The sequence below is a fragment of the Larus michahellis genome, chromosome 4, assembly GCF_964199755.1.
Source record: "Larus michahellis chromosome 4, bLarMic1.1, whole genome shotgun sequence".
Taxonomy (NCBI): Eukaryota; Metazoa; Chordata; class Aves; order Charadriiformes; family Laridae; genus Larus; species Larus michahellis.
Window position 1 is genome coordinate 38,343,193 of NC_133899.1, and position 26,746 is coordinate 38,369,938.

At 37.0% G+C, this 26,746-nt stretch overlaps 1 protein-coding gene across 4 annotated transcripts in view; it reads left to right on the forward strand.

Moving 5' to 3' along the window:
• Window positions 1-26,746, forward strand: part of ATG2B (autophagy related 2B) — a 48,805-nt gene that overhangs the window by 16,712 nt on the left and 5,347 nt on the right. The window contains exons 13-36 of one of the 4 annotated variants that reach the window (XM_074584064.1): window positions 210-302; window positions 479-667; window positions 1,970-2,243; window positions 3,049-3,154; window positions 4,228-4,420; window positions 4,580-4,722; window positions 5,871-6,028; window positions 6,282-6,454; window positions 6,754-6,904; window positions 7,782-7,981; window positions 8,886-8,966; window positions 10,646-10,752; window positions 11,025-11,117; window positions 11,931-12,001; window positions 16,227-16,303; window positions 16,540-16,710; window positions 17,207-17,348; window positions 18,233-18,483; window positions 19,478-19,704; window positions 20,410-20,518; window positions 22,741-22,935; window positions 23,510-23,611; window positions 25,179-25,257; window positions 25,936-26,140. In XM_074584064.1, the coding sequence (XP_074440165.1) occupies window positions 210-302; window positions 479-667; window positions 1,970-2,243; window positions 3,049-3,154; window positions 4,228-4,420; window positions 4,580-4,722; window positions 5,871-6,028; window positions 6,282-6,454; window positions 6,754-6,904; window positions 7,782-7,981; window positions 8,886-8,966; window positions 10,646-10,752; window positions 11,025-11,117; window positions 11,931-12,001; window positions 16,227-16,303; window positions 16,540-16,710; window positions 17,207-17,348; window positions 18,233-18,483; window positions 19,478-19,704; window positions 20,410-20,518; window positions 22,741-22,935; window positions 23,510-23,611; window positions 25,179-25,257; window positions 25,936-26,140 (3,590 nt within the window). The remainder of the gene's footprint in view (window positions 1-209; window positions 303-478; window positions 668-1,969; window positions 2,244-3,048; window positions 3,155-4,227; window positions 4,421-4,579; window positions 4,723-5,870; window positions 6,029-6,281; window positions 6,455-6,753; window positions 6,905-7,781; window positions 7,982-8,885; window positions 8,967-10,645; window positions 10,753-11,024; window positions 11,118-11,930; window positions 12,002-16,226; window positions 16,304-16,539; window positions 16,711-17,206; window positions 17,349-18,232; window positions 18,484-19,477; window positions 19,705-20,409; window positions 20,519-22,740; window positions 22,936-23,509; window positions 23,612-25,178; window positions 25,258-25,935; window positions 26,141-26,746) is intronic. The other 3 variants (XM_074584065.1, XM_074584066.1, XM_074584069.1) reach the window with 3 other exon arrangements.

Here is a 26,746-nt window from a genome sequence, read left to right on the forward strand (position 1 = left end):
ATTCTTCCAGCTCTTTTAATGGTCAGAGACATCCAGTAAAGTGGCTGAATAAGTGGATTGAGTAAGCACTTGGTCTGGGGCTCTGTTCAATGACTGGAATGTAGGGTTACCTACTGTCTGTTCTAGGTAAAATGTCATAAATATCTTTTCCTGGGGCAAGTCTTTCCTCCTTATCTATTAAGTATTTTTAACTCTCTTTTATTCTAAAGCTGCTGACATTTCGTTCTGAAGAAGGAAATGATTCTCGTGCTATGCCATGCCTTCAGCTTCATTATAAGCATTCAGATAATAGAGGACCTCAGGTAAGGTGGAAGATTAAAAACACCAAGTTGCTGTATAATAGCCTTTGTCTAACTTTGTTTGTTTTAACAGAAGGGTATCTATCTTGTAAAACAGAGGGTCCTTAAATCTCAGTTATTATAATTTGTTCCACTATATTGTTTTTAAGGATTTTAGTGCTTTTTCTCTTTCTTTTCAGGGTAGTCAAGGGAGACTCAGTTCTGTTCCACAGAAAGCAGAGTTACAAATAAAGTTAAGTCCAGTGTTTTGTGAGCTGGATATTAGTATTGTAGACCGATTAAATTCCTTACTTCAGCCACAGAAACTGACTACAGTGGAGATGATGGCATCTCACATGTATGCTTCTTATAACAAGCACATAAATCTGGTAAGTTAAAAGTGAAATTAATAAACTTGCTGATTTTTTTGCAGGAGGAAGGCAGGGTGGCTCTAAGCCTGAGATTGCTAATTCTTATTGATTCGTGCTACCAAAAGTACTTGTTGTACTTTGTTTTTTTGTTGTTTTGTTTTGTTTGTTTGTTTTTTAACTTCTGATACAGAACAATAGCCATCTAAAATAAGTATTTTAGATTCAGTGATTGCATGCTTGATAACAGACCTAAGACAAGGATAGCTGCTTCACAAACTGTAAGTTCTCAGCTTTTTGAAGCAAGCAGAGCTGGGCAAAAAAGAGGAATCTTGGCTGATTTCTAATCCCTAATCTGTCCCATCATGCTCTCCAGCCGCTGATATAAACAGTTGCTGATAATTCCACTTCTCTATTGAAATCTGTAGGTGTCACAGTCAGCTCAGTTGCCTCTGCGGTGCCTTGCCTGCTTTTTGGGGTAGGTAATAGAAAGGATGGGGAACATGCCTTGTGTTCTAGTGATCACAGACCAACAGAAGAAGTTGGAGCTTGTTTGTTGTGGTTCAGGTTGTCAGTAGGATTTAAGTCTTAGTATATTTACCACGATAACATTAAACTTGAAGGCTTTTCTTAAAATACATGAGGAAGGGTTAATGCAATTAACTGATTTTCTACACAGCGACAAATATCTTTATGTAATTTTATTGCTACGTTGATTGATTACAGAAAAATTAGTATTCAAGACTTATTTAAGAGAATCCTTTTTTAAAAAATTTGCAAGACATCAGTAATTTGTATCAATATGTTTATGTCCTGACAGTTTGATTCTTTTCAATGATGGTCAGCAATAAGCTATTCTCAGGCAGGTTTTGAATGACACGTCAGTGATATCAGCTGGAAGCCATGACCTACTGAAAGGGGCAAATATGCATGATAGTAGTTCCTGGCTTCTCAACAACAGCATTTTTTATTTTTTTTTTTAAAGAACATATCTGTGGCACATGATATTTCCTAAATGCATTTGAGTATTGTTTGGTACTCACACTCTAATTTAAGAGGAAAAAAATACAAAGATAGCAATTTTTGAAGGATTGCTAATCTCTGCAAATACTGGACTTCTAACTAAGTAGAATCTTAACAGTACCAATAATGGAAGAATATCCTAAGAGTAATAAAAGTGGTCCTACTATGTGTGCTTTGTGTGATATATGAAAAAATGATCTCTTTCATTTATAGGTATTATATCATCAAAAGCTTCTCCATAGTAATTTTTAGTGCTATTTTTTCTAATTTAGGGGGTTTTTTCTTTACTTTTTTTTTTAGCATAAAGCATTTACTGAAGTTTTTCTGGATGATTCACATACTCCTGCAAACTGTAGAGTTTCAGTTCAAGTCAATGCTCCAGCATTAAATCTCTCCGTTCGCTTCCCAATACCTGACTTACGGTCAGATCAGGAAAGAGGACCATGGTTTAAGAAATCGCTTCAGAAGGAGATTCTTCATCTTGAATTTACAGATATGGAATTTAAAACTGAGTTTATAGGAGGATCAACTCCAGAACAAGTTAAATTAGAACTTACCTTTAAAGAGCTAACTGGTAAGAATGTTAACATTATATTAAAATAGTCTTTTTTTATTTTCCCGGTATTACATAGTTGAGACAAAGGAGTGACTTTCCTCCTGAACTTTGGAGCAGATATCTCTGCTGTGGTTTGGTGTTCTGTACTAAATATCAGCATAGGTCAAAATAATACTACTGGGAGGAGAGACTAATGTATGTTAGGTGTAGTGCTTGCATTCGTGTTTTTGAGATCGGAGCTAGTATTTCTCTTACTTTCTGTTATATTGTTGTATCAGTTTGTTTCAATTTAGGGTAGCTCTGGGATCTCTATCATAGTGTTAGGGTAAGTTTTGTAGATTTGCAGAGGGGTACTACAGCTATGCAAATCATGAATCTCAGGTCTAGTTTAGAAATGAAGTGAATGATATCCTAAATAGCTGTCATTGAAAGATATTAGAGAGATAAAGGTTTTAAAGTTTTCTCAAAGTAATAAATCTGTGAGACTGGTTTATGTTTGCAACCTTCTCTGCTGACTTGTCATTCCACGTATTTCTTGAGGCTGTGACATAATGTAGTGATGCTATAAATGTAAACGCAGTTATCTATGCATTAGAAGCATCTGGTTTTCAAACTGCTGCTAGCTAGAAGATAATGTGAAATAATTTTTTGTTTCTAAAAATTGTTATTTAATTTTTGGAGGAAAAGATGACAAAATTTGCATGAGTATTTAGTAATAGCATTGAACAGTTAGCCTGTTGGACTCTAGCCTGAGGAGTGGGAAACCTGAAGTTAGCAGTTGTTATTCCTGTGTTAATTTTTTAAAAATCTCTTTTCTATTCAGGTTCGTTTGAAGAAGATAATGCAGAAGCACCAATAAAATTTTTTCAAGTGTCTGGTGGCATAGATGGAGATATAACATCGTCATCAGACAATTTTGACTGGCCTCGGTAAAATAATGCTTTATTTTTTAATGCGGGTTGTTTGGATTTTTATGAAGCACTGTTATTTTTCTAATTTTAATGCAGACTGCCTGTGTGGTAAATGCTTTAAGATAATTTGCAAAGAAAGAACATGTAGCTATTGAAAAAAAACCCCAAGAATTTATAACAAAAAAAGCCAACCCAAACTTCTCCATTTATAATAATGCAATTGTTTTAATATATATTAGTTTTTTGCGTAGACTTGAGTAAATTTAGTGAAAGTGAGGTGACTTAGAGACTTAAAATTTTCTCCCACTTTTGTTTTTTTGTCCCTTTACCTGTTCTCCTACTTTTGCATTCAAGACTGAATACCAAACAACAAAAAAACCTCTGTTGAATTGTGCCTTAAAATACTAATTTAAGCTATTATAGAGCCGTAACAACAATAATGATAATTATATTGTGACTGAATTATTGCAGCTTATCACAAGTAAGGCAATACAATACTTCAGAGTTACTGAACAGAAGGACCTCACAACTGTAGCATGTAATAAGATTGTTTAAAGATGCAGTTTTAGATTTGCTGCAGGATTTACCACATATGATATTTGCCACAAAATTTCGTGGCTCTCTGACAGCATGTTTGTATGGACATTTTTTCAGCATTGTTTTCTTTTATAATGGTACAAATACATTTTTCTGTAAGTGTGTACATGTAATACACTATGTCATGCAGCAGAGCTTTTGTTAATAGCTGTTGATATTCTAATGATACAGGCATTAGTTTGGGAGAGCACTGGGTTTTTCTTAGGTTACCTAATGGTCACCTGATGGAGTTGAGAAAAGCAGACACTACCTTTTTGCCTGATGATTCTTTTCTGTCTCCCTTTGTGCCTGTAAGTTTGGTGTTTTTCTTAATAGTATCACTTTGTCTAATAAAATACATTATTTTCTAATAAAAAAATCCCTGGTCTTTGAGCTATTTAGTCTATGTGCATTTAATGGGTAGCAGGTAGAGCTAGGGGACATGTGACTGTGCATCAGTATAAAAATTCCCAGCATCTCTAATGGCTTATTCTGTGTAACTTCTCCAATGTCAGGATTGTATTGAAAATAAACCCTTTGGCTGTGCACTCTATTCTGGAAAGGATAGCAGCTGAGGAGGAAGAAGGTGATAATAACTTTCAAGAGGAAGAAGAAGGAGGGTCTCATTCTTTGAAGGATGTCTGTGATATTAGAAGACCAGAACCTTCTCCTTTTTCTTCTCGTAGGGTTATGTTTGAAAACGAAGAGGTACTACAGAATTTTGTTATTGCTTTGTGCTTACGGTAGACAAAATTAATACATTCTCACTACTTTGTATGCATCTTCTGGCTTCCAGTTTTTCTGGGTTTTTTTGTTGTTTTTGGTTTTTTTAATAGTTTTCTTGTTTTTTTTTCTCTCTTCTTTCAGATGGTGATGCCAGGAGATGTGGTTGAAATGACTGAGTTTCAGGATAAAACAATTAGCAATTCTCATTATGTACTGGAACTCATGTTACCAAACATTCACTTAACATTACCAAACAAAAGCTTTTATGAAAAACTTTACAATAGGCAAGTATGATAATTGTTTTGCTTTGGTTATCATGACCTGTACTTTTAGTTCTGTTATTCATTGTTGATGAAAGCAATTGAATGAGCAGCTATATCAGGAATTCATTTGTATAGTTTTCTAAAAACATAAAATGCTATATAAATATTCTTCCAAGTTAACATAAGAAACACCACTGTCATATATCTGATTGATGCTATAGCAGCCAGCTGCTAAAAAGTGTTTGGCAGATTTTTTGATCAAAGGATGAAGTTAAATAGTCTTTTGCTTTCAGTGAATATTTCATTCAGATCTCTGTTTGCAACGTTTCACTTTGCTCTAATCTTTCTGAATTCTCCTCTATAAATAGATCATTGTACTTCAAAAAATGTTGCATTCAATTTTATTCTTTCCTTTTTATTCAGTGATTCTCCATCTAAAAGTTAAGAGTCCACAAGGCAGGCAGGGGAAAAAACCCTAACAACCCAGTTCTGTCAGCCTCACAAGGGCTTACAAAAATGTAGAGAAAGTGAACCCAACTTGCAGATAGGTGTTCAGTATGTATTAGTTTTCTGTCTGAAAAACAAAGGAATACAACTAGATCAAATCAACTAAAAAACTGGTATTATGCTATGCATAAAGAGAGATGCTGATTGATTTTTAGCCTCTCTTTGGCATTGCTTTGCTTCCAAAGCATTTTTTTCACTTCCAAAGTGGCAAAGCTGAATCCTTCATTGAATATTCTGTTGGTGTACTTCTGTACTGAATGTCACATATATCTTTACCTCGACAGACGCAAACTCACTTGAAATCAAAAGAACTAATGTTTCCTGCAACTTTGTTTGAAAATTGATGTGGTCAAAATAGGATTTTGTTACACCCCCTCCAACCTAGTGATCTAGTATACAGCTATGAATAGAGGCTTTTGGGTCGCTGTCAAATGTTAGGCTTTGATATGTGCATACCATAATTACAGAAAAAATTTACTTTCGTTATTTATTGCTTTTGCTCATGAATGCATTATTCTTTCTTGTGCTTTTGAACTTTTTTCTCTTCCTTGTTTATGAAATCTGCAATTTGTTATATGAAGTCTGCAAAGGAAATATTGCTTGACTGGCCTTACAGGAATATAGTCATATGTTTTGTATAATGATAATGTATTTCTTCCTAGGATCAGCAATGATTTATTGTTGTGGGAACCCACTGCTCCATCTCCTGTAGAAACATTTGAAAACCTTTCTTACGGTGTTGGACTATCTGTGGCCAGCCAGCTCATCAACACTTTCAGTAAAGACAGCTTTAGTCAATTTAAATCTGCAGTTAATTATGGTAATACACTGAATAAATCATATAGAACTATAGTGATTCGAAAGCATAATTGGCTGAAGTGATTAAACTGATAGTGGAAAGAATTTGCAAACTTACAAGAAAGGATTTACTTAAACCAAAAAGAAAATGTAGATTACTGTTTAAGTAAAACAAGTGTGAAATTGAATCGCATTACTGATGGAAAATACAGTGAATTATTGGCATAATATGCGTACTAGCTAGAGAGTTAGTTGTTTTTCATTTTATCTATTAGATGATGAGAGTGGATCTGAGGAAGAAACACTGCAATATTATTCCACTGTTGATCCGAACTATCGTTCACGCAGAAGGAAAAAGCTTGACTCTCAGAATAAGAACTCGCAAAGCTTTCTGTCTGTTCTGCTAAATGTGACACATGGATTAGTGTCAATATTCACAGATGTAAAGGTGAGACACAGGGGCTGGAAAGAGTTGTTCTGTTGTTTTGACCGTGGGATTCTCTTCATGCCATATGTTCTGGTTTTGGAAGGAACAAGCGTTTAGAACAGTAATTCTGTAATCTTCATACAATTGTACTATAACTAGACAATAACGGAATACAATATTGTAGCAATTCTGTTTGCTTTACATGAGAATAACTAAATACAAGCAGGAAAATATGTATTGGTAGCAAGCGTTATGTTAGTTTACACTAACTGCAGCAAACTCAGCAAGCAGTGATTTAATCATTTCTGTTCTTCCTTCAGCAGGATGATGGTAATACAGTGGAAGGAAAATACGGTGAATTCTGGTTGGAGTTCAACAGCGGTTCACTTTTCAGTGTGACTAAATATGAAGGCTTTGAGGACAGACACTATGTTTGTCTCCATTCTAGCAGCCTCAATTTATATCATCAAGGTAGGGGCGGGATTGGGGTGGCTCTGGGACTAAATTTGAAATGAGATAAGCTTGAAGTTTTTCAGGAGAAACGCTGTCTCTTTTTCTTTTTTTTTACTCTTTTTTTTTTTTTCTAATAGTGTATCATTTGTCACAATAGATTCAGTTCATGACTAATGCTCTACAGTAATACAACTTCATGATAACTGTATTTACTTAGTTATAGTTTAGCTCAAACTTTCCTTGGCACCTGCAGGTCTCTAAAGATATTGTGGTCCACTGACAAATTAGCTGTACAGTCTGTTCTTTATTATGAAAGTACACGCTCCCTACACACTATTGGTTATTTAATTAAAAAAAGGTACAGGTTACCAGTGGCTGCTGTATCTTTCCTGGGTAGCTGATCATAGTCAGCAGGCGAAGAATTTTAAGTTGACTCTGTAGTTTGTATGGCTGGTAACGCTGATGTAGTTAAACCTTTTAAGGTTTTTCCCCTCAAATGCCTCTGAACCAGTCGTAGTCAAGTTAATGGATTTTCAGTGTAAGGCTTAATTGTTGTGCGTTTAGAGGTTAACCTGGCACCATCTCATAAAATGAAAAGGAGAGACATATTCCTGTCTTTCTATGTAACCCATAGGAGATTTCTGTCCTTTTTTTCAACTTTACCAATTGTTGAGCAAATGAAAAAACAAACCCTATAGTGACACTGAAGATTTCAGCTAGAACCATGGTTTTAAATACTGGATCACCTGTAACCTCCCCTTCACAATTTTTGGTTGTTGGTGTGCATGACTAACTTCGGTAATTAAAATAATTTTAAAGGCATTAAGTGTAAAAAGGATTTTCTTAAGTAACAGCTTTGAAGCGTGAAGTAACTCATTCTAAAATCTTTTTGCAGGCTTGGTAGATGGGGTCGTCCCTTCCTCTGAAGTGCGACTGCCCAGCACAATACGTCCCCATTGGTTGGAACCTACTATTTGTTTTTCTGAAGAAGATGGTCTTAGTAGGACAACTTCAGATGGCGTAGGAGTGGATTCTCCAAGCATGCTGACCGTCGCGGTCAAAATCCAATCAGATAAAATAGAGAGCAATACAAAGGTTTGTGTTTTTCAATTTGTGCTTTTAGAAATTGAGTTATCTCAGTTTATATGGAAGCATCTAGATGTGGAGTTGCAAGGGGTATAGATAAAGAAACCGTATAATTCTGAGCCATTCATCCTCAAACTATAATTTTCTGTTAGAATCTTTTGGGTGGATTGTAAAACTTAAGTATCAGCGTAATTTAGTAATTCTTCCAATGCTTCACTTCGCTGATCACACTGTATTTTTTTTTTACTGATTGTCTTTCTTGGTCAGTTGATCTTTTTCTTGGTTTTCTTTGGTTGAGTTTTAATCTGGTGCCAAACTGGTCAAGAACAAATACAAAGAGTTAAAAGCTTTCTGCTCAGCTTACTAGCAGTGTCATCTAAGGGGCAGCCTTTGCTTACCTATTTGGAGTGGCACTGGTAAATAAGTGGTAGTTTGGCTTTGATGGCAGCATTCATTAGCATGGCTAAAAGATGACCTCTTAGCTGGCATAGTGGTGACAAACAGGTTCATAGAGTTATCTAGAGAGGAAGGAATCTGCAGACCAGCACAGTGTCATGGGGGCTTCAATGGACTCAGATTTGAACGGCCTAAGGAAGAACTACATTGGGCTGGTAGCCCTGGTAATTCCTGGTGAATCCCAGAATGAATGACCAGGTAGCCTTCCTTTCTACCACCACTGCAAAATTGTCATTTCTAAACTATCCTGTTGCAAAAAGTATTAGGCTATTAGCCAGGGCTTCTGTATTAGGAAGCAAGGTTTTTTTTTTTTAATGTTTTATCTTGGCCCAGTCCTTTCTTTGTTTCTAGACACTTGGAGATTCTGGAAGGAGAAGCATGACTGTGTTTCATAATCTAGATGTCCAATAGTTACATGTATTTCATGTAAACTAACTCGTGCAACTTTCTTGTGCAGGAATTTCTAGTTGCTGTTGGACTAAGAGGAGCCACCCTTCAGCACAGGGTACTGCCTTCGGGTTTAAGCTGGCATGAACAGGTCAGGTTGCTACAGTTTTCTCGACTACATCTTCAATTTCAGTCTCATTGCTTAAGTATCAAACTAAACCTTGATGGAAAAATCTTTGTGTTAGGCTATGTATTATTATCTTACTCTGCTCTTGACAGTGTTATTCTTTACTTTCTTTCTTGTCTCTCTGTGAGACCACTGACAGACTGTAGTCTTGTTCCTAAATTCTTATTTGTGTATTCATTTGCTACAGTTCCTCTCATCATCCTACATCTCTGCCCACAGCATGTCAGGGAGGTTCTGTGAGTTTTTGGAGTCTTTTGTTCCGTTGTTTGGTTGGTTGGTTGGTTTTTTTTTTAAAGTTCAGAGGGAGAATCTCAGTAGTCCAGTGCTACTCAAGTACTTGGGTAATCCTTGATGTAAAAAACCACCCTCAAAACAAACGTGCTGCTGGCAGCACTGTAAGCATTTCTGTGTTTTCCCCCTCTGCTCACTTCATTCCTCAAGTCCTGGTTTGTCCCTTACCCCCAGGTGTTTCCTGTTGTATATCATTTGAATAGCAGTAAGGGAGAAGAAGACTTTGGGGAAGTAGTAAGCAGCAGTTTACATAAATGCTTGTAACGCAAACTTCTGAATTAGAAGGGTTGTACTGGTACATGTGGATGCAGAGGTATAGCAGAGCAGGCAGGGTTGGAGACCCATGATCTGGAAGCTGCGTGTAAACATGCCTGAGCTGGGACACGCAATTAGCACGGTAGCATGTAATTATACCACACTGGATTGCAGATAGTAAACCCTGACATTCAAGCTTATCCTGCAATATGTATGATACGCTTATTTTTACATGTGTTTTTATTGTATAACTGTATGGAGCTGAACTTAGTGCTTTAGACTCTTCGGCTGTGTCATTGCTTTCTTCTCAGCATGGTATTCCTATGTGCACATGTAACCTGCTTTACACTGTGTGTGCTTATTTGCTCTGTGGATTTTTGCTCAATTAACATTTCCTGTAATGCACTTGAGATCTTTTTCGGAGAGGGCGGAGGAAATAAAAAATTGGCCAATGAGGTAGGTAGAGGAAATGATTAAAAGGCTAGCAGTGTTGGTATGCCCCAGGCTTGGAGTAATTTAAGAACAACTTATACAGTGTAGCAGATTTGAGAGAGAAGGATAGGAGTTTATTTTATGCAGTAATACATAAAAAAGCAGTATATACAATGAATGTGCACATATTTCTGATTCTGAGCATATTTCCTGCCCCTCCCAAAGAAAAAGATAACTTGAAGATAACTAACAATGTACAGTATTCCAAGAAAAGCTGGCTTTTCAGATAAAGAGAAAAAAGAAAATACTAACACTATAATAACAACTGCAAAGAAAGATGAATAAGACTGTATTTGGGAAATGCTTTAAAAATGGATTGTGAGGTATTGTACAAGTAGCCACTTGTGCGTCTGTGGATTGGTCTTTTCCACACCTCTGACGTTGAAGTTTTGGATGTTGGATTTTTTTCCCTGTTTACATTCCATGCTTTTATGTATTCAGATATGGGGTAATCACCTTTAAATACCTGAGATGGTTCACTTCCTTTTTCTTCCACTAATCAGACATTTTATTGTCCTACCTGTTACAGATTTTTCACTTTTCTAATGCATAATTGTTTATTAACAGATATTGAAGTATTATAATCATGTGTTTGTGATTTTTAGATTTTATATTTTTTGAATATTTCTGATGAGCCTGTTCTGGGATATAATCCTCCAGCTACAATTACAACTTTTCATGTACATCTGTGGAGTTGTGCTCTTGATTACAGGTAAATAAAATGCAAGTCTACATCACTTGATGGCACTGCAGCTATATATTTATTCTTAAGGAACGCTTGAGTTGCATATTGTAAAGAATATTTATTTAGGCTTTTTTGGAAAAAGTACTTAACAGAAATCCCTTAAACTGTAAGCAATTTAAAGTAGGATAAGCCCTTGTCTAGGCCTGGGAAGATCTAGTTAGGTAATCTAAAAGGCTTTGATGGCACTTCTAAAACAGGTACAGAGTATTAATTTAATTTTTCTTCCTATTTTTTCTTAGGCCCTTGTTTTTGCCAGTCAGATCTCTACTTACTGTTGAAACTTTCAGCATTTCCAGCAGTGTTGCAGTAGATAAATCCTCTTCTACTCTCAGGTATAATTTAAGCGATTGTGAAACATGGGAAGCTCCTGTAAAACTTGTAATGCCTGTCTACATTTTTGACCTAGGAAGCATTTGTGTTGTGTTAATGTGCATGCTGGTTTGCATCTGTTGAAATACACTTTGCTCATGTGTAAACCTTCCATTTTATTAGGTTTAATAATTTATTTTTTTTTAGTTGGATTGCTTTCTTTAACTAGCAACTCTGCAATTTTTAATACGGTTGAAAGATGTTCTGAAATGAAGTTCTTTCTATGTCATTAATTAGTAGCACCTACAAGTTTCTTAGATTTGTTATTTGGAGACAGTGTATTAATGAAGGAAATATTTAGTTATTACTGAACATCTCTATTACTTTTAAATCATTTTTCTTGCAACTTTAGATGAATGTTCATTCTGTTATGCCTGTTCTATGTGAAACGTGCTGAGTTGCTTGTTTCCATTGATAAAACCATATAAATGACCTTTGAAACAATGTGTCTCTTAGTTTCATAAAAAGAAAAAAAAAAAAAGGCAAAAAAGAAAGTGTTAATTCTATATGCCAAAAGCATTACTTTTTATTCTAGGAAGGATCAAATATATAAGTTAAAATGCAAATAAAATGATGATAATAAGTGATGGCAAAAATATTTTGCAGTGGTTGATTACCAATGGATTTGGAAATTATGAAAGGTTAAAGTGAAGAGTTTGGATTTAAGATATGCTAGATACGTTTGTGGTTTTAACTATGTTTTTTCTATACTGATCGCTTTCAACAGCATTTCTTTAGCATGTTTATTTAATTTTATTTTTTTTTTAATCTCTTAGGATCATTTTAGATGAAGCTGCTTTGCATCTGTCTGACAAGTGCAACACTGTTATGGTGAACCTCCACAGAGGTAAGGATGTTTTAGATGTGACTAATGAAATGCAGAGCCTAAAGAAACAAAATTACAGGCATATTCAGCATATATAAAGTTTACTGAAGAAGAGGTCTGAGGAGATAATGAGCAGCAAATTGAATATGAATCAATAATGCAGTGTTGATAAAAATCTGAGTGCTCTAGGGTGGATTTGTGGATGCAGACGTATGTCAGAGAACAGCAACTTGTGAGTCCTTAATTTTCTTGTTACAGCTCCATAATGGGTATTTGAAAAAAGCGTATTTTTAAAAACCTGGAGTTGGCATAGAAAGAAGTCTTCATGAAAAGATATTTATTTTGACACATATATTCTAAATAGCTGAACTTGAAAGGTGTTATATGGCACAGAGCTCTAGGTTCTAAAAAGAATGATACCAACTGGCTTGCTCTTGTTCATATAATAACAGCCTTTAAGGACTGAGGATCTTGAATCAATATTTAACAAATGAACTGGAGAAATAATGAAACCCTGTGCCCATAAATCTGTGTATTTAGCTTAGGTAACACTTAGAATCATAGAATCATTTAGGTTGGAAAAGACCATTGGGATCATAGAGTCCAACCATCAACTCCACTCTACAAAGTTCTCCCTTACACCACATCCCTTAATACCACATCTAAACGACTCTTAAACACATCCAGGGATGGTGACTCCACCACCTCCCTGGGCAGCCTATTCCAGTGTCTGACCACTCTTCCTGTGAAGATTTTTTTTCCTAATGTCCAGTCTAAACCTACCCTGCTGCAGCTTGAACCCCTTCCCTCTTGTTCTATCGCTAATTACCTGTGAGAAGAGACCAGCACCAACCTCTCTACAATGTCCTTTCAAGTAGTTGTAGAGAGTGATGAGGTCTCCCCTCAGCCTCCTCTTCCTCAAACTAAACAGTCCCAGCTCCTTCAATCGCTCCTCATAAGATTTATTCTGCAGGCCCTTCACCAGCTTCGTTGCCCTCCTCTGCACTCGCTCCAGCACCTCGGTATCTCTCTCATATTGAGGTGCCCAGAACTGGACACAATACTCAAGGTGTGGCCTCCCCAGTGTTGAGTACAGGGGGACAATCACCACCCTACCTCTGCTGGTCACACTATTTCTAATACAAGCCAGGATGCCATTGGCCCTCTTGGCCACCTGGGCACACTGCTGGCTCATGTTCAGCCGCTTGTCAGTTAGAATCCTCAGGTCCTTTTCTGCCAGGCAGCTCTCCAGCCACGCTTCCCCAAGCCTGTAGCGATGCATGGGGTTGTTGTGGCCCAAGTGCAGGACCCGGCACTTGGCCTTGTTGAAGCTCATACCATTAGCATTGGCCCATCGGTCCAATCTATCCAAGTCTCTCTGTAGAGCCTCCCTATCCTCATGTAGGACAGCTTCGTGTCATCTGCAGGCTTACTGATGATACACTCTATGTCCTTATCAAGGTCATCAATAAAGATGTTAAACAGAAATGGTCCCAACACCGAGCCCTGAGGGACACCACTTGTGACCGGCCGCCAGCTGGATTTAACTCCACTGACCACCACTCTTTGGGACCGTCCATCCAGCCAGTGCTTGATCCAGCAGATCGTATGCTCATCCAGGCCATGAGCTGCCAGTTTTTCCATGAGAATTCTATGGGGGACAGTGTCAAATGCTTTTCGAAAGTCTCGGTAGACAATGTCCACAGCCTTTCCCTTATCCAATAATCGGGTCATCTTGTCATAGAAGGAAATCAGGTTCGTCAGGCAGGATCTGCGTTTCATAAACCCATGCTGACTAGGCCTGATCCCCTGCTTGTCCATTATATGACTTGTAATGGTACTCAAGATGATCTGCTCCATGACCTTCCCTGCTACTGAGGTCAGACTGACAGGCCTATAGTTTCCCGGATCCTCCTTTCTGCCTTTCTTGTAGATGGGCGCTACATTTGCTACCCTCCAGTCCATTGGGACCTCCCCAGTTAGCCATGACTTCAGGTAGATAATGGAAGGTGGCTTGGCGAGCACGTCTGCCAACTCTTTCAGCACTCTTGGATGTAACCCATCCAGTCCCATAGACTTGTGCGCATCCAAGCAGTGTAGCAGGTCACTAATCACTTCCTCTTTAATTGTGACGACCTCATCCAGCTTCCCCTCCCTGTCTCCTAGCTCACGAGGCTGGGTGCCCAGGGAACAGCTAGTTCCACTGCTAAAGACTGAGGCAAAGTAGGCATTGAGCACCTCAGCCTTTTCCTCATCCTTTGTGACTATGTTTCCCTCTGCATCCAGTAAGGGAGGGAGATTTTCCCTAGTCCTCCTTTTGTTGTTAATGAATTTATAGAAACATTTTTTGTTATCCTTAACAGCTGTAGCTAGGTTGAGCTCTAGCTGCGCTTTGGCTTTCCTCATTTTCTCCCTGCATAGCTTCGCTATATCCTTGTAGTCTTCATGAGAGACCTGCCCCCTCTTCCAGAGGTCATAGACTCTCCTTTTGTTCTTCAGGTCCAGCCAAAGGTCCCTATTTAGCCAGGCCGGTCTCCTTCCCAGCCTACTTGTTTTTCAGCACACAGGGACAGCCTCCTCCTGTGCCTTTAAGACTTCTCTCTTGAAGTATGTCCAGCCGTCCTGGGCTCCTATATCCTTCAGGGCAGCCTCCCAAGGGATTTTGTCCAGCAGTCTTCTGAACAGGTCAAAATTTGCCCTCCGGAAGTCTAAGGTGGCAGTTTTACTAACCCCTCTCCTTGTTTCCCCAGGAATCAGAAATTTGATCATCTCATGATCACTGTGCCCTAGACAGCCACCAGCCTTTACTTACCCCACAAGTTCTTCCCTGTTCACAAGAAACAGGTCCAGGAGGGCACCTTCCCTCGTCGGCTCACTTACCAGCTGTGTGAGGAAGTTACCCTCCACACATTCCAGGAACCTCCTGGATTGTTCCCTCTTTGCTGTGTTGTGTTCCCAGCAGATATCCGGGAGGTTAAAGTCCCCCACAAGAACAATGGCAAGTGACCGTGAGATTTCCCCCAGCTGCTTATAGAAAGCTTCATCCATCTCACTGCTTTGGCTGGGAGGTCTATAGCAGATTCCCACAGCGATATCAGCTTTATCGGCCCTTAACCTAATCCAAACACTCTCCACCCCATCATCACTATACTTGATTTCCGAGCTCTCATAGCATTCTCTAACACAAAGGGCCACTCCACCGCCTCTCCTTTCCTGTCTATCCCTCCTGAAGAGCTTGTAGCCATCGATTGTGGCACTCCAGTCGTGTGAGGCATCCCACCATGTTTCTGTGATAGCCACTATGTCATAGTTTTCCTGGTGCATCATGGCTTCAAGCTCCCCCTCTTTGTTGCACATACTGCGTGCATTGGTATAGATGCACTTCAGATGTGCCAGTGACTCCAGCACCTTTTTGTGAGTGTGGGCCCCATTTCCCACCAGACCCCTCTCAGGTGCTTCCGTGATTTCTAAACGTCTGTCCCTTCTGTCAAATGAAATGGCAGAGTGAGAGTCCTCGCTAGTCCACCATCCTTCAAGCCCTGGCATGCTTCCCTTGGGTTTATTCCTGACAGGCCAGTTATCACCCTTTCCCCCCTCATATCTAGTTTAAAGCCCTGTCAATGAGCCTTGCTAACTCCTGCCCCAAAATTCTTTTCCCCTTCTGGGACAGGTGGGTCCCACCTGCCACCAGCAGGTCAGGTGACTCATATAGCAGCCTGTGATCAAAAAACTTCACTCCTTTAGTGAAGGACAGAGTAAAGATATGCCTATTTTGTTTAAACAAGAAAAAGGCAAAGTAAGTTATTTAGGGTACTAAAAGATTAGTACAGTGTGAAAATGTCCCCTCTCTCACCTCAACTAAAAAGCTGCTAGGATGCTTAGTCACCCAGCTTCTGTGTGCCTCTACTTCTCTAACTCACACAGATGGGATGAGGATAAATATCTTAAAAGATTACAGTGCACACAGATGGTGGCAGTGGGAGTGATCTATTGGATTAAAAAGATTTGAGTTCTTGAATTGAGTAGCTTGAGAAACTTGAACTCCGAGAGCAATCCTCATAAAAGAAAGAAATGCAGACATACAAAAGGTTTTGACAAAAAAAATCCCTTTTTAAGCTCATGCTATTTCTAATGGTTAGATTCTAATGAATTTTGGTTCTAATTCTAACCAAAAATTACATAGTAAAGATGATATTTGTTATTAAGTCTTTATTTTATTTTTTTTTTTAAACTACTCGTCTTTCAGATTATGTTCGTGTTATGGATATGGGACTGCTGGAGCTAACCATTACAGCAGTAAAATCTGATTCTGATGGGGAAAGAGTAAGTATTTAATCACAATTAAAACAAACTATAAAATCTCCGTGACAGATTGTGATTTGAAAATTACTTTGTTATATTTAGAATCAAGGAAGTTTTTCCAGTTTACATATGCTATTATTTTAAGTCCCTTTTCACTAGTTAAGTAAATGAATTTAAAAACATCTGTGTATAGATGCTATTTTTATGTAACCTTAGGTTGATTTGAAGTGTATTCTTTTTTTATTTTTGCTATCTAGACTAAACCACGTTTTGAGCTGCACTGTTCCAGTGATGTAATTCATATTCGTACCTGCTCTGATTCATGTGCTGCACTAATGAATCTTATACAATATATTGCAAGTTATGGTGATTTACATCCACCTGCTAAGACAGAGATTAAACGTGGAGTTAGCAAGCCAAAAATGAAGGTATAAATGTCAAAATAACTTAACTTTATGCTTCGTGGTAATATGTTTTTATTTTGATATCCCTAGTCTACTTCCAAAGAATGTATGATTTCCTGCAAAGAAATCAACAGATTGTATCTGACTTAAAATACATTTAAGAGTAAAATAGTGCCCTCTCTTTTTTTTTTTTTTTTCCCTGCTTTGGTCACTACTTAATATTTTAAAATATTATGTTCTGTTTACCTATTGTACTTTATTCTTATCTAAAGAAGGAAATTCCAGGACATACCCAAGCTGTCCGAGTACTCTGATAATCTAAATATCCTGAACCTTAATGTTCTAACCTAGTTCATGAATCGTCTAGCTTGGAGTTTTAGCTCACTTGATTATTCATAAAGTTAAGGTGTTACTTCTTGCAGTTTAAGAGCTGCGTATGAAGCCGTTTTAGCAAAATCTTACTCAGCATGATATTGTAGTTGTCTTTAAGATGTAACTATGTGTAGTTCCTCTCCTACAGGTAGAGACCTTTAGCCAACCATCTTCCCACGGAACAGTCCTCCCTGAATCAGAACAACAGATTTTACGGGATTTGATGAGTGATGCAATGGAGGAAATTGAGACTCAACAGACAGCTGCTGCCATGAAGCCAGAGTCCAATGGTAAGAATCCTCTGGAGGCATCAGTACACATAAAGTAACAACTTTTCTGTAAGGAAATTGAAATTTTTGTGTATGCAGAGATGCTGCGACAAGAATGGGAACGTACCTTTTAATATCGGAAGTCTTCAAACTATCAAACGGATTCTTGCTTTTAATAACAGTAATGCAAAAATAATTTAAGATTCTAGTCAAATACACATTACTGAGATACTGAAAACAGCAAGGAAGGAATCTGACTTTGTGGGATTCTGTCAAGACCCCAAATTCTCGAGGAGTTTGGGTGTAAGTTTATATGGCATACTGCACTATGGAGGAATCAAAGACCTCTCTTCTGTGTATGAAGGCAGTCCAGGAGGATGGTACAGTTCTGAGTCACAGAAAGAACTTTTAGCTCTGAGGAAATTTTTTTCAAGTAGCAGATAAAACAAGATAATTGATTTTATCATGGGATTATGGTTTCTGTATCATGGCTAGAGTTAAATTAAGGTTTAAATTGGCTAAGGATTTTGTGCTGCAAATGGAGAATTTCAGTATTTCCATGACGTATGGTCGTCTTTTCGGTGGTGGGTGGTGAGCAGTCGGTGTAGTACTGAAAGTTACTGATGTTGTGGTCTTACTACCAGAATGAGAAACTTGGACACAACACAATTTTTTTGTCTCTGTGGGGCTTTTTACAAATAGTTTTTCTATATTTTGTCAGTTCATCTCTACTAGTAAATAGTTATGATTATATTTTAATCACTTCCAGTTGTACAGTAGATTAATTTTTGAAAATTGTATTTTATTTATAGTAGGAATTGACTCAAGATATAATAAGCAAATTCTCTTGATGGAATTGAAGTAAAAGATTTTATTTAACTGTTATGTTTTCATATTTTGTAAAGATTTTTCCAGTGAAACATGTTTTTTCTCCACCCTCCTTCAACTCCCAGGAGTTTTGGATGACAGATCTCAAACTCAGGAGCCATCTTGCTCAGATCTCTTCCTGTTTCCAGACGAAAGCGGAAATGTCTCACAAGAGCCAAGTCCCACTTATGCTTCATTCACTCATCACCTGATAAATGAGGCCATGGGAGATGTTCCTGCAGAAAGCGATGATTTCTGTATTCTTTTTGCACCCAAAGTTGCTGTGGCTGTAAGAAGCTTTGAGAATTACTAAAAAAATCCATATATAAACTGAATTAGAGAAAAGGCTATGCAAGACCTGGACAGATTAGACTTCATAGCTTTTTGTGATTGTTTAATGATACTTTTATCAGTGGGCAGACTAGCAGAAAAATAATGTTTACATTTGAAAGGACTTAATGCATTGTTACTGTTAGGAATGGATGCAAGTATTTTCAAATATATATGATTTTTCTATATCTCAGCAGTATGTAATTGTTCTCTGATCCGAATATTACATTAAACGATATTGGCAGTTTTCCTAAATTTTAGTCATGTTTTATCATGGCCATTTTGACTTACAGTAATGGCATAGTTAGGAAAAAAATGTTTTAAGCAAAATACAGTAGCTATCATAATAGCAGCTTTGCACATCTTCTGATCTTTTATTCATTTCTCTCGTAGTCTAAGCTTTCAATGCTCTTATGGGTCTAAGATCCTTGCCAAACCTCAGAGAAAAGCTTGTGTGTAATTTTACACTACTGTCTGTCCACTGCATTAGAAGACTTAGGAAACTATACTCAAACTTTTTGAAAACAGCTTGTGTTCATGTTTTTCATAGTATCTCTGGTTATATTCTTAATAGACAGAAGCAGTTATGGATCCCTAATTAGAAGTTGTATTTGCCCAGTTACCTTCGAGCTTGTTTGTTTCCAAAAGTGCTAATACGGTAGCCTGGCCTCTTCCATGTTTTTTTGCTTGTTGTCAATGCTTGTTTTGTTTACAGTTTGGATGAGAATATTTTTTTTAACTACTCAGCTTCTAGTTTATTTTTATGTGCTTTTGTTTTTAAGTTACTTTATAAGAATCATTCCTAAAACAAGCCTGTGTTGTATAAGCTTTAGAAGACAGTGCAGAATAGTTCCTCTATTCCTTTCCTTTTCATAGAAAATAATTAGACATCTCAGTAAAGAAAGCAGATTTCACCTTCTCAATGCTATATACTCTTTTTTTTTTTTAATTAGGAAAAAGAGGAAGAACCAGTAATAAAAATAATGGTTGATGATGCAATTATCATAAAGGAAAATCATTTCAGCCAACCTATTAAAAAAACAGACACAAGCAAAGCTCCCCTTCATTTTCCTGTTCCTCTAGTACGCTATGTTGTAAAGGAAATCTCTCTTATTTGGCATCTTTATGGTGGAAGGGATTTTGGGACTGCACCACCAACATCTCCAGCTAAAAGTTTCATGTAAGTGTTTGATGTATTTCTGTAGATTAGAACATTTAAAAATACTAAGTTTGCCTTTGATTTGAGGTTAATCTCACTATTCAATCTCAAGTCCCTCTCACTTGCTGCTTTGCTCCCTCCTCACAAGGAATCAGCCATAGAATGGTTTGGATTGGAAGGGACTTTAAAGATCATCTTAGAATCTTCCTATTCCACACACCAGTGTTCTGTTCTGATTTTCCTGTGTCTTAACCTGGACAAGCTGGGTTTGGTCTTGGTGTTTTCTGGGGGGATGGGAGGGATGGGGTTTGTTTTTAAGGGTTATATTGGAAGTTAAATTTTCCTAAAGTGATTGGGGCTTAAGGAGCATAAGAGACTATTGCTATGGTAGCTGGAGTCTGGATTTCAGGATGTCATGTAAACTAAAGAGTGAGTAATATTACTGCACCCAAAATTAAGGAGATGCTTTATGAATGTTAATTTGGTGGGAAGCATACACGTAGCATTCTGCTAAGTATGCATTACTTCAACAATAAAAAGAAAGTATTTATTTGGTTAATAGTAACACAGCTTCCAATATTTTTTTGTATTTCCTAGCATTTTTCTCTTGAAACCATTAAAATACTATTAAGCTGTATCCAGTGAAACATACATGCTTGTAGATTAACAGTGAGATAGCTTTAAGTTTAACCTGCGAAAGTGTATTTTTCTTTTTAATTTCCCCAGAAGTCCCCATAGTTCTCCATCTCATACACCAACGAGACATGGGCGGACTACAGCAAGTGGGGGAAGAGGAAGAAACCCAGACTTCCTAATGGAAATACAGTTAAGCAAGGTGAATGACAGAAATGGCTTCAGCCATGACTGCGCGTGTGAATATCTCTACACGTTATATCCTTTTGATAACAGCTTTCCTTTAGAATTCAGTAGGATTTCTTCCATTAGTATCTACAACTACGCAATCACATTGAAGGTGATGAATTTAGAATTTGTTCAACAAAAAATGTATTTGTTCTTCTAGCACAGTATTGTTTACTTGCTGAACAAACATGTTTCTAAAGATGAAGGATACTTATTATAATATTCTTAAAGTTTTTATTTATAGCCACGTTTTACGACTGCGGTTCAGTTTTTCTGTCTTCAGTTCTGCTCTGAATTGATATACCTGTTATGAAATTATATGTTCTAGCAAAACAACCGTGATGTAGAGCTGTTGAGACATTCGGTGTATCAGTTGATGATAACTGGATATTAAATAACATCCAGTTATATCACGTCATCATTCCTCTATTTCCCCTAACATATTTAGCACCCTTCAGGCACAAGTATGTTTTCTTGGTTTTTAAGCTTGTGCTTAGCTCTCACATGGAAACTCGATGCTTGATTCTGGTGCTGTGAAGAATATTGGCAAGGAATTAACCAAACTTCATGTTAAATGGATCAATAACAAAACCTTTTTAAAATAAGGTTTTCTCAAACATTTCTATAAACGTGAAAGATACTACATAAAACTAAATGCATCTGTGTGCATTTCTAGAGCTTAAAATTCGTCTCATTATCACTTCAAACTTGCCAGAAATGTTTGATAGTTATTTTAGGCTTTTCTAAAATAACCATGACATTGCAATAAAAAAAAAAAGGAAGCATTTAATATTTCTCATGGAAAACTTCCTATGTAGAAGTATAGCAATCTCTCCTAATTTGCCAGTATTTAATGAGTTGGTGTTAGTGCTTAGGCATAATTACTCCCCCCCCCGCCCGACTTGTATCCCTAACTTGGTACAAAACTTAATAATGCTTAAACAAGAAATTAAGAAGAGTGTCAAAAACATAAAGTTTCTGAGCAGTATTTATGATAAACATTTATTTTTCTCTTCAACACTGAAAATGTTCATTATCACGTGTATCTTGAATACAGGGCCCTTAAATGCAGTGTTTCTTACCGTATCAGTATCCGGGCAGTAGAGGCCACTGTTCAGCTTGCGATGTGTCCTCTGCTTCACTACATTGCGGGCAAGGATGCGGTGGGGGTCATTGAGACAGGGAACGATTTGTAGGTAACCACAGGTCTTTGATTGAAAATGAGAATTATATCGAGAGATGAGAAAAAGGAGGGAATTCAGAATTCTTTAGAGTTTAAGAAAGGTAATGGATCAGAGTTTCTATGGGCTAAAGTGAGTAAAGAAAAAGGAAACTGAGACTGGAAGAAGCTATGTGAGAAGTCTGTTGATAGGGGGAAAAAACCTTACTTTCCTAAGCGTAGAAGCCGTAGGATCCAAGAACTGCAAGATTGCCCGGTACAGGTTTCAACATGATGTAAGAAAGATGTCAGGATTGAGAAGAAAAAGCAGAGTCATACTAAAACAAAAAGCAAAACTTGCTCTTTGCCTTACACTGACTCTTTGTTTTGGCTCAAATTTGCATCCTAAAATATGAACATGTACACAACTAGGAATTAGAAGATTTCTACTGCTAGATGTGCAAAAATCTGAATAGTTCTCAGAAATCCTAGTATTATTTCTGTAAATTTGAAATAGTAGATAGCTTTTAAATTTCTTATGTGTGGTATGGGCTTTTTTGGTTGGTTATTGGTTTTTTGGGGTTTTGGGGGGGTTTTTTGTTGTGTGTTTTTTTCTTTTTTTTTAAGTAATATTAGAATCATAGAATGGTTAGAGTTGGAAGGGACCCTGAAGATCATCCAGTTCCAGCCCCCCTGCCATGGGTAGGGACCTTCCCACTATACCAGGTCACTCAAAGCCCCATCCAGCCTGATCCTGAACACTTCCAGAGATGGGGCTTCCACAGCTTCCCTGGGCAGCCTGTTCCAGTGCCTCACCTTCCTAATATCTAATCTAAATCTCCCCTGTTCCTGTTTAAAACCATTACCCCTCATTCTATCTCTACGCTCCCTGATCAAGAGTGCCTCCCCAGCTTTCCTGTAGGCCCCCTTTAGGTACTGGAAGGCTGCTATAAGGTCTCCCCGGAGCCTTCTCTTCTATTGTTAAATGTTGTTTTTCACAGAAGCTGATTATGCTGGTTTTCTTTGCTTTTTAAAAGGTGAAATTCCAGCATGAGGTATACCCTCCAGGTGGTGCAGAAGGTGAATCCAGTCTGTTGGAGCAGCCAGTGTCACGGCAGGTTTTTATTGTTCAAGACCTGGAGATTAGAGATCGTTTAGCTACATCACAGATGAATAAATTTCTCTATCTCTACTGCAGTAAGGAGATGCCCAGAAAAGCGCATTCAAATATGGTATGTTTGTGGAATCCGTCAATTCATTATAATTACAGTGGTTGGACTATCATTGTGGAGATTGTATACATTTCTTAATCTTGCAGAAGGAACGCTGGAGTAATAGAACTTGTTGATAGTTATTTGCTCAACTGCTTGTGGATATTGAAACTAATTTAAAAGTAATTTTGAATATTAGTATGTCAGGTATTAATGTTTGTGAGATTTTGTCAGTTTAAAAAAAGTAGATGTGCAGGACTACGTTGGTAACCTTCAGATTTTGTTTTTGAACTAACATCTGCTTGTATGAGTATGATTAGACTGTTCACTTACACTTGCAGAGTTGTAGGTTAGTGATATACTGTAGTCTTACTGATTCTATAAAGGATTTATGAATGTGGGTTTTTTAGGTTTTCTTACTTTAATTTTCTTTTTTATAAAATCCATAAGTTAGTTATTCAACACTGGCTTTATAATTGGTAAGTGGAATCAGATTAGTACAGAGGTTTTGTAATAAATGTTTTTCTAGCTAGCGTTCTGAGACTTAAAAATTGTGAATGTTACTACTTTTATTTATCTTGTTGCTTTTTCTCAGTTAACAGTTAAAGCATTACATGTCCGTCCAGAGTCTGGTAGATCCCCGCAGGAATGTTGTTTACGTGTTTCACTAATGCCGCTTCGCCTCAATATTGACCAGGTTGGTTATGCCAATGTAAAAAAATGAAACAAGCTTTTATTTATTTAATGATACTGTCTTTTTTTACCACATACCTGTAACCATCATAGACGTTTTATGGGGTTGTTTTCTTGGTTTGATACCTCTTTTATTTATGATCAATCACACATGTCTTTGGATCTCTGCTGCTCTGTTTATATCCATGTTAGAACTTTCCTTCTGCTCCAGCTATTACAGAGACTAGCTTTTTTTTTTTTTAAATTTAAAAACTAAGAATATCTGTAGACCTGGCTTTGTATTCAATAATACCAGTTTACCTCCTGAGAGTTCTGATGATCTCTATTGTTTTGAAAAGCATATACTTATTCTTGAATGATCTTGCTGTGTTTGTTCATGAAGTAGGTTTGGTGTTTTTAATTGAAAAAAGTTAATCATTAATCCAGAATTTTGTCAAGGGCACTTGAGGTCTGCTTCTATGCTCTGGACGCTATGGTCTTGCTTTCAACTGCAGTGGCATGAAGAACAGAAATGGGAGAAATTGTTTTACTTTCTTTAGCAAGCCTTTGTGCAATGTATTTTTCATGAGAAACAGTTGGGGTTTTTTGCCGCACCAGTGAGGAAGCTATGTATGTTTGTGCATTCACGTTTAAAGTGCAGTTATTACTCTTTGAGACATTTCTTGCTTAATTTGTCATCTGTGGAGAGATGTGGGTTTTTTCAAGAGCACAATTAGGAGTTCCATACTTGCCTTCTGTTTCCCTCAGTACACGTTAGAGACTAGGTTTTCATTTTACTATTGGAAAAATGGAACTCTGTATAGTTTGTAATTATTGTGTATAGAAAAATGGCATGGACATACTGCCATCTAGTGAGGAAATATGTTCCCTCTGATTACTTTTCTAAGTCTTCTATCTTTTGTACCATAAACAAAAATCACCTTTACAACTTCTGCAAAATTAACCACAGCTGGGTTGGAAGCATAGGGCTGCATGCGGTCACGTTAGAAATTCCTGTTAGAACTACTTAAGCTGTCTGCTTATCAGTTGGAAACAAAAAAAGGAAAAGAAAGTCCAGATGTCATTATAACATGAACAAGGCACCAGTGTGATGCATCTGACTGACAAGACATTAACAGCAGTGATATTAATGACTTCTAACGAAGCAGTGGCGAGATCTGATCTGGAATAATTGGTCTGCCATTTGCAGTATTAGAGACGAATATAAAGTATACTTGAGTACCCTTTTATTGGAAATCAGAGAAAAGTTTATACGGATTAAAACGCTTGGGTTCTGGAATAGTCTCTAAAATGAGAGTAGAGATGATGAAAACAGCCCTGGAGTTTTAAGACAGAGCTAGACAGGTTATGAAATCACATTATATGTAGCAGAGGACAATGACCAAGAGGGTCTTTCTGGTTTCTGTCCTAGATTTATATGTGGTTTCTGCACTTTTTAAAGGATCAGAAAGAAGAAATATATTTTGATTCATATCCAAATAGGAATAAAGAGCTGGAATAGTAGATAATAGTTAGAGTATTGTGTATTTATCTTTTTTTTTAACTTAATTCTATTTTATTTTTTACATTAGGATGCCTTGTTTTTCCTGAAGGATTTTTTCACTAGCCTCTCTACAGAAGTAGAACTCCTAGTTACTCCAGATCCTGAAGGTATACTTTTCAAAAACCTAATGTGAAAGTGCTTCATCTTTCTCCTTTAATATGTGTATATGTCTATAAATTCACATGTGAATCTGATGTTTGTAAAAGAATTAGTGACCAAACCCCAACTTTAGTAACTAATTTGTTAGAACACAGAAACTTTGGGTGTTTTAGTTTTATATTTTATAAATACCAACAAAGGTTTTCAACACCTGGGATCTCCATAGTATAAAAGTTTTCACCAAAATTGGAGCATATTTAATAAGAACTTCTGAAAAAAATGAGGACTGTGTATATAATATTAGGAGTTGTTATTAGATAAAACAATTTTTTATCAATTTTTCAAACAAAATTATTTAATACCTCTTGCACAAAAGAGTATGTCTGTCTAATAGCTTGAAGTTGTGTAACCCCTAGAGAAGGGAACAGAGTTCAAGATTATAAATAAGCATTACAGTGTATGTATACAGTTAAAGCAGTACTTCTAATTAACTACACCATCTGATGCAAAAACTAATATATATTGAAAATCTAATATATTGAGAATCTAAATTATGTCCTGTTAGTAATTCCTATTAATAAGCATTAGAGCTTACTAAGAACATGGTAATTGTATAAACACGATCTTTTTGTAATCGATGGGAAAAATATGAGTCAATTTTATTGTATATAACTTCTTATCTTCAGTGAAAAAGTCTCCTGGTGCTGAAGTTACATGTAGTTTGCCCAGGCATGTCAGCAGCCTTAAGGACCCAAGTCCAGTCATTTCTTTCTCGTCACCCAAGCAAGCGAATGAAAATGGTAGCATTGATTCTGTGGATGTTGTTAATGGAGATGATCATCATTTCTCACAAGAAGTAACATCATACAGTGATCAGCCAGTATTTTTCAGGTAAACAAAATTTCCAGTGACATGCATCTGTTCTGTTGAATGCTTTAAGAAAGTTTGATGGTAAACTGTTCAGACATTTTGACAAGGTGCATTTTTTTTGTTTGTTTATTGACCAATTGTGGAAATCAAGTATATTTGTTTTGATCACTGGACGGTAACTGATGTGATTTTTTTTTTTATTAACTTATGCTCACTGCTATGCGCAAGAAAATAAAATTAATTAAAGCTCTGGCATGTACAGAACCAGTAATGAGATGTTTTACATATAAAGAACAGTCTTTGTACTCTTATATCTAACAATGTAAATTAGATCTAATAAAACCAGAGATGGGGGTATGTAAAGGAAAAGGATATCATGGGAGAGGTACAAGATTAAGATATCACAAGAGAAACTCTAATGTAGTTCTGACTGAAAAGTGATTATAAAAATTGCAGCTTGTTTTGCAGAAGATTTGTCCTGTGTATTCAGATCATAAGTGCCTCTAACAACAGATGTGTACTGTGGTAAGCAGTGCAGAGCCAAATTATGAGAGAATGATGGTGGTTCTATTCCATCACATACATCACCAACAGAATTTTTTAATAAGTTCCAGCTGCAGGGCTAAA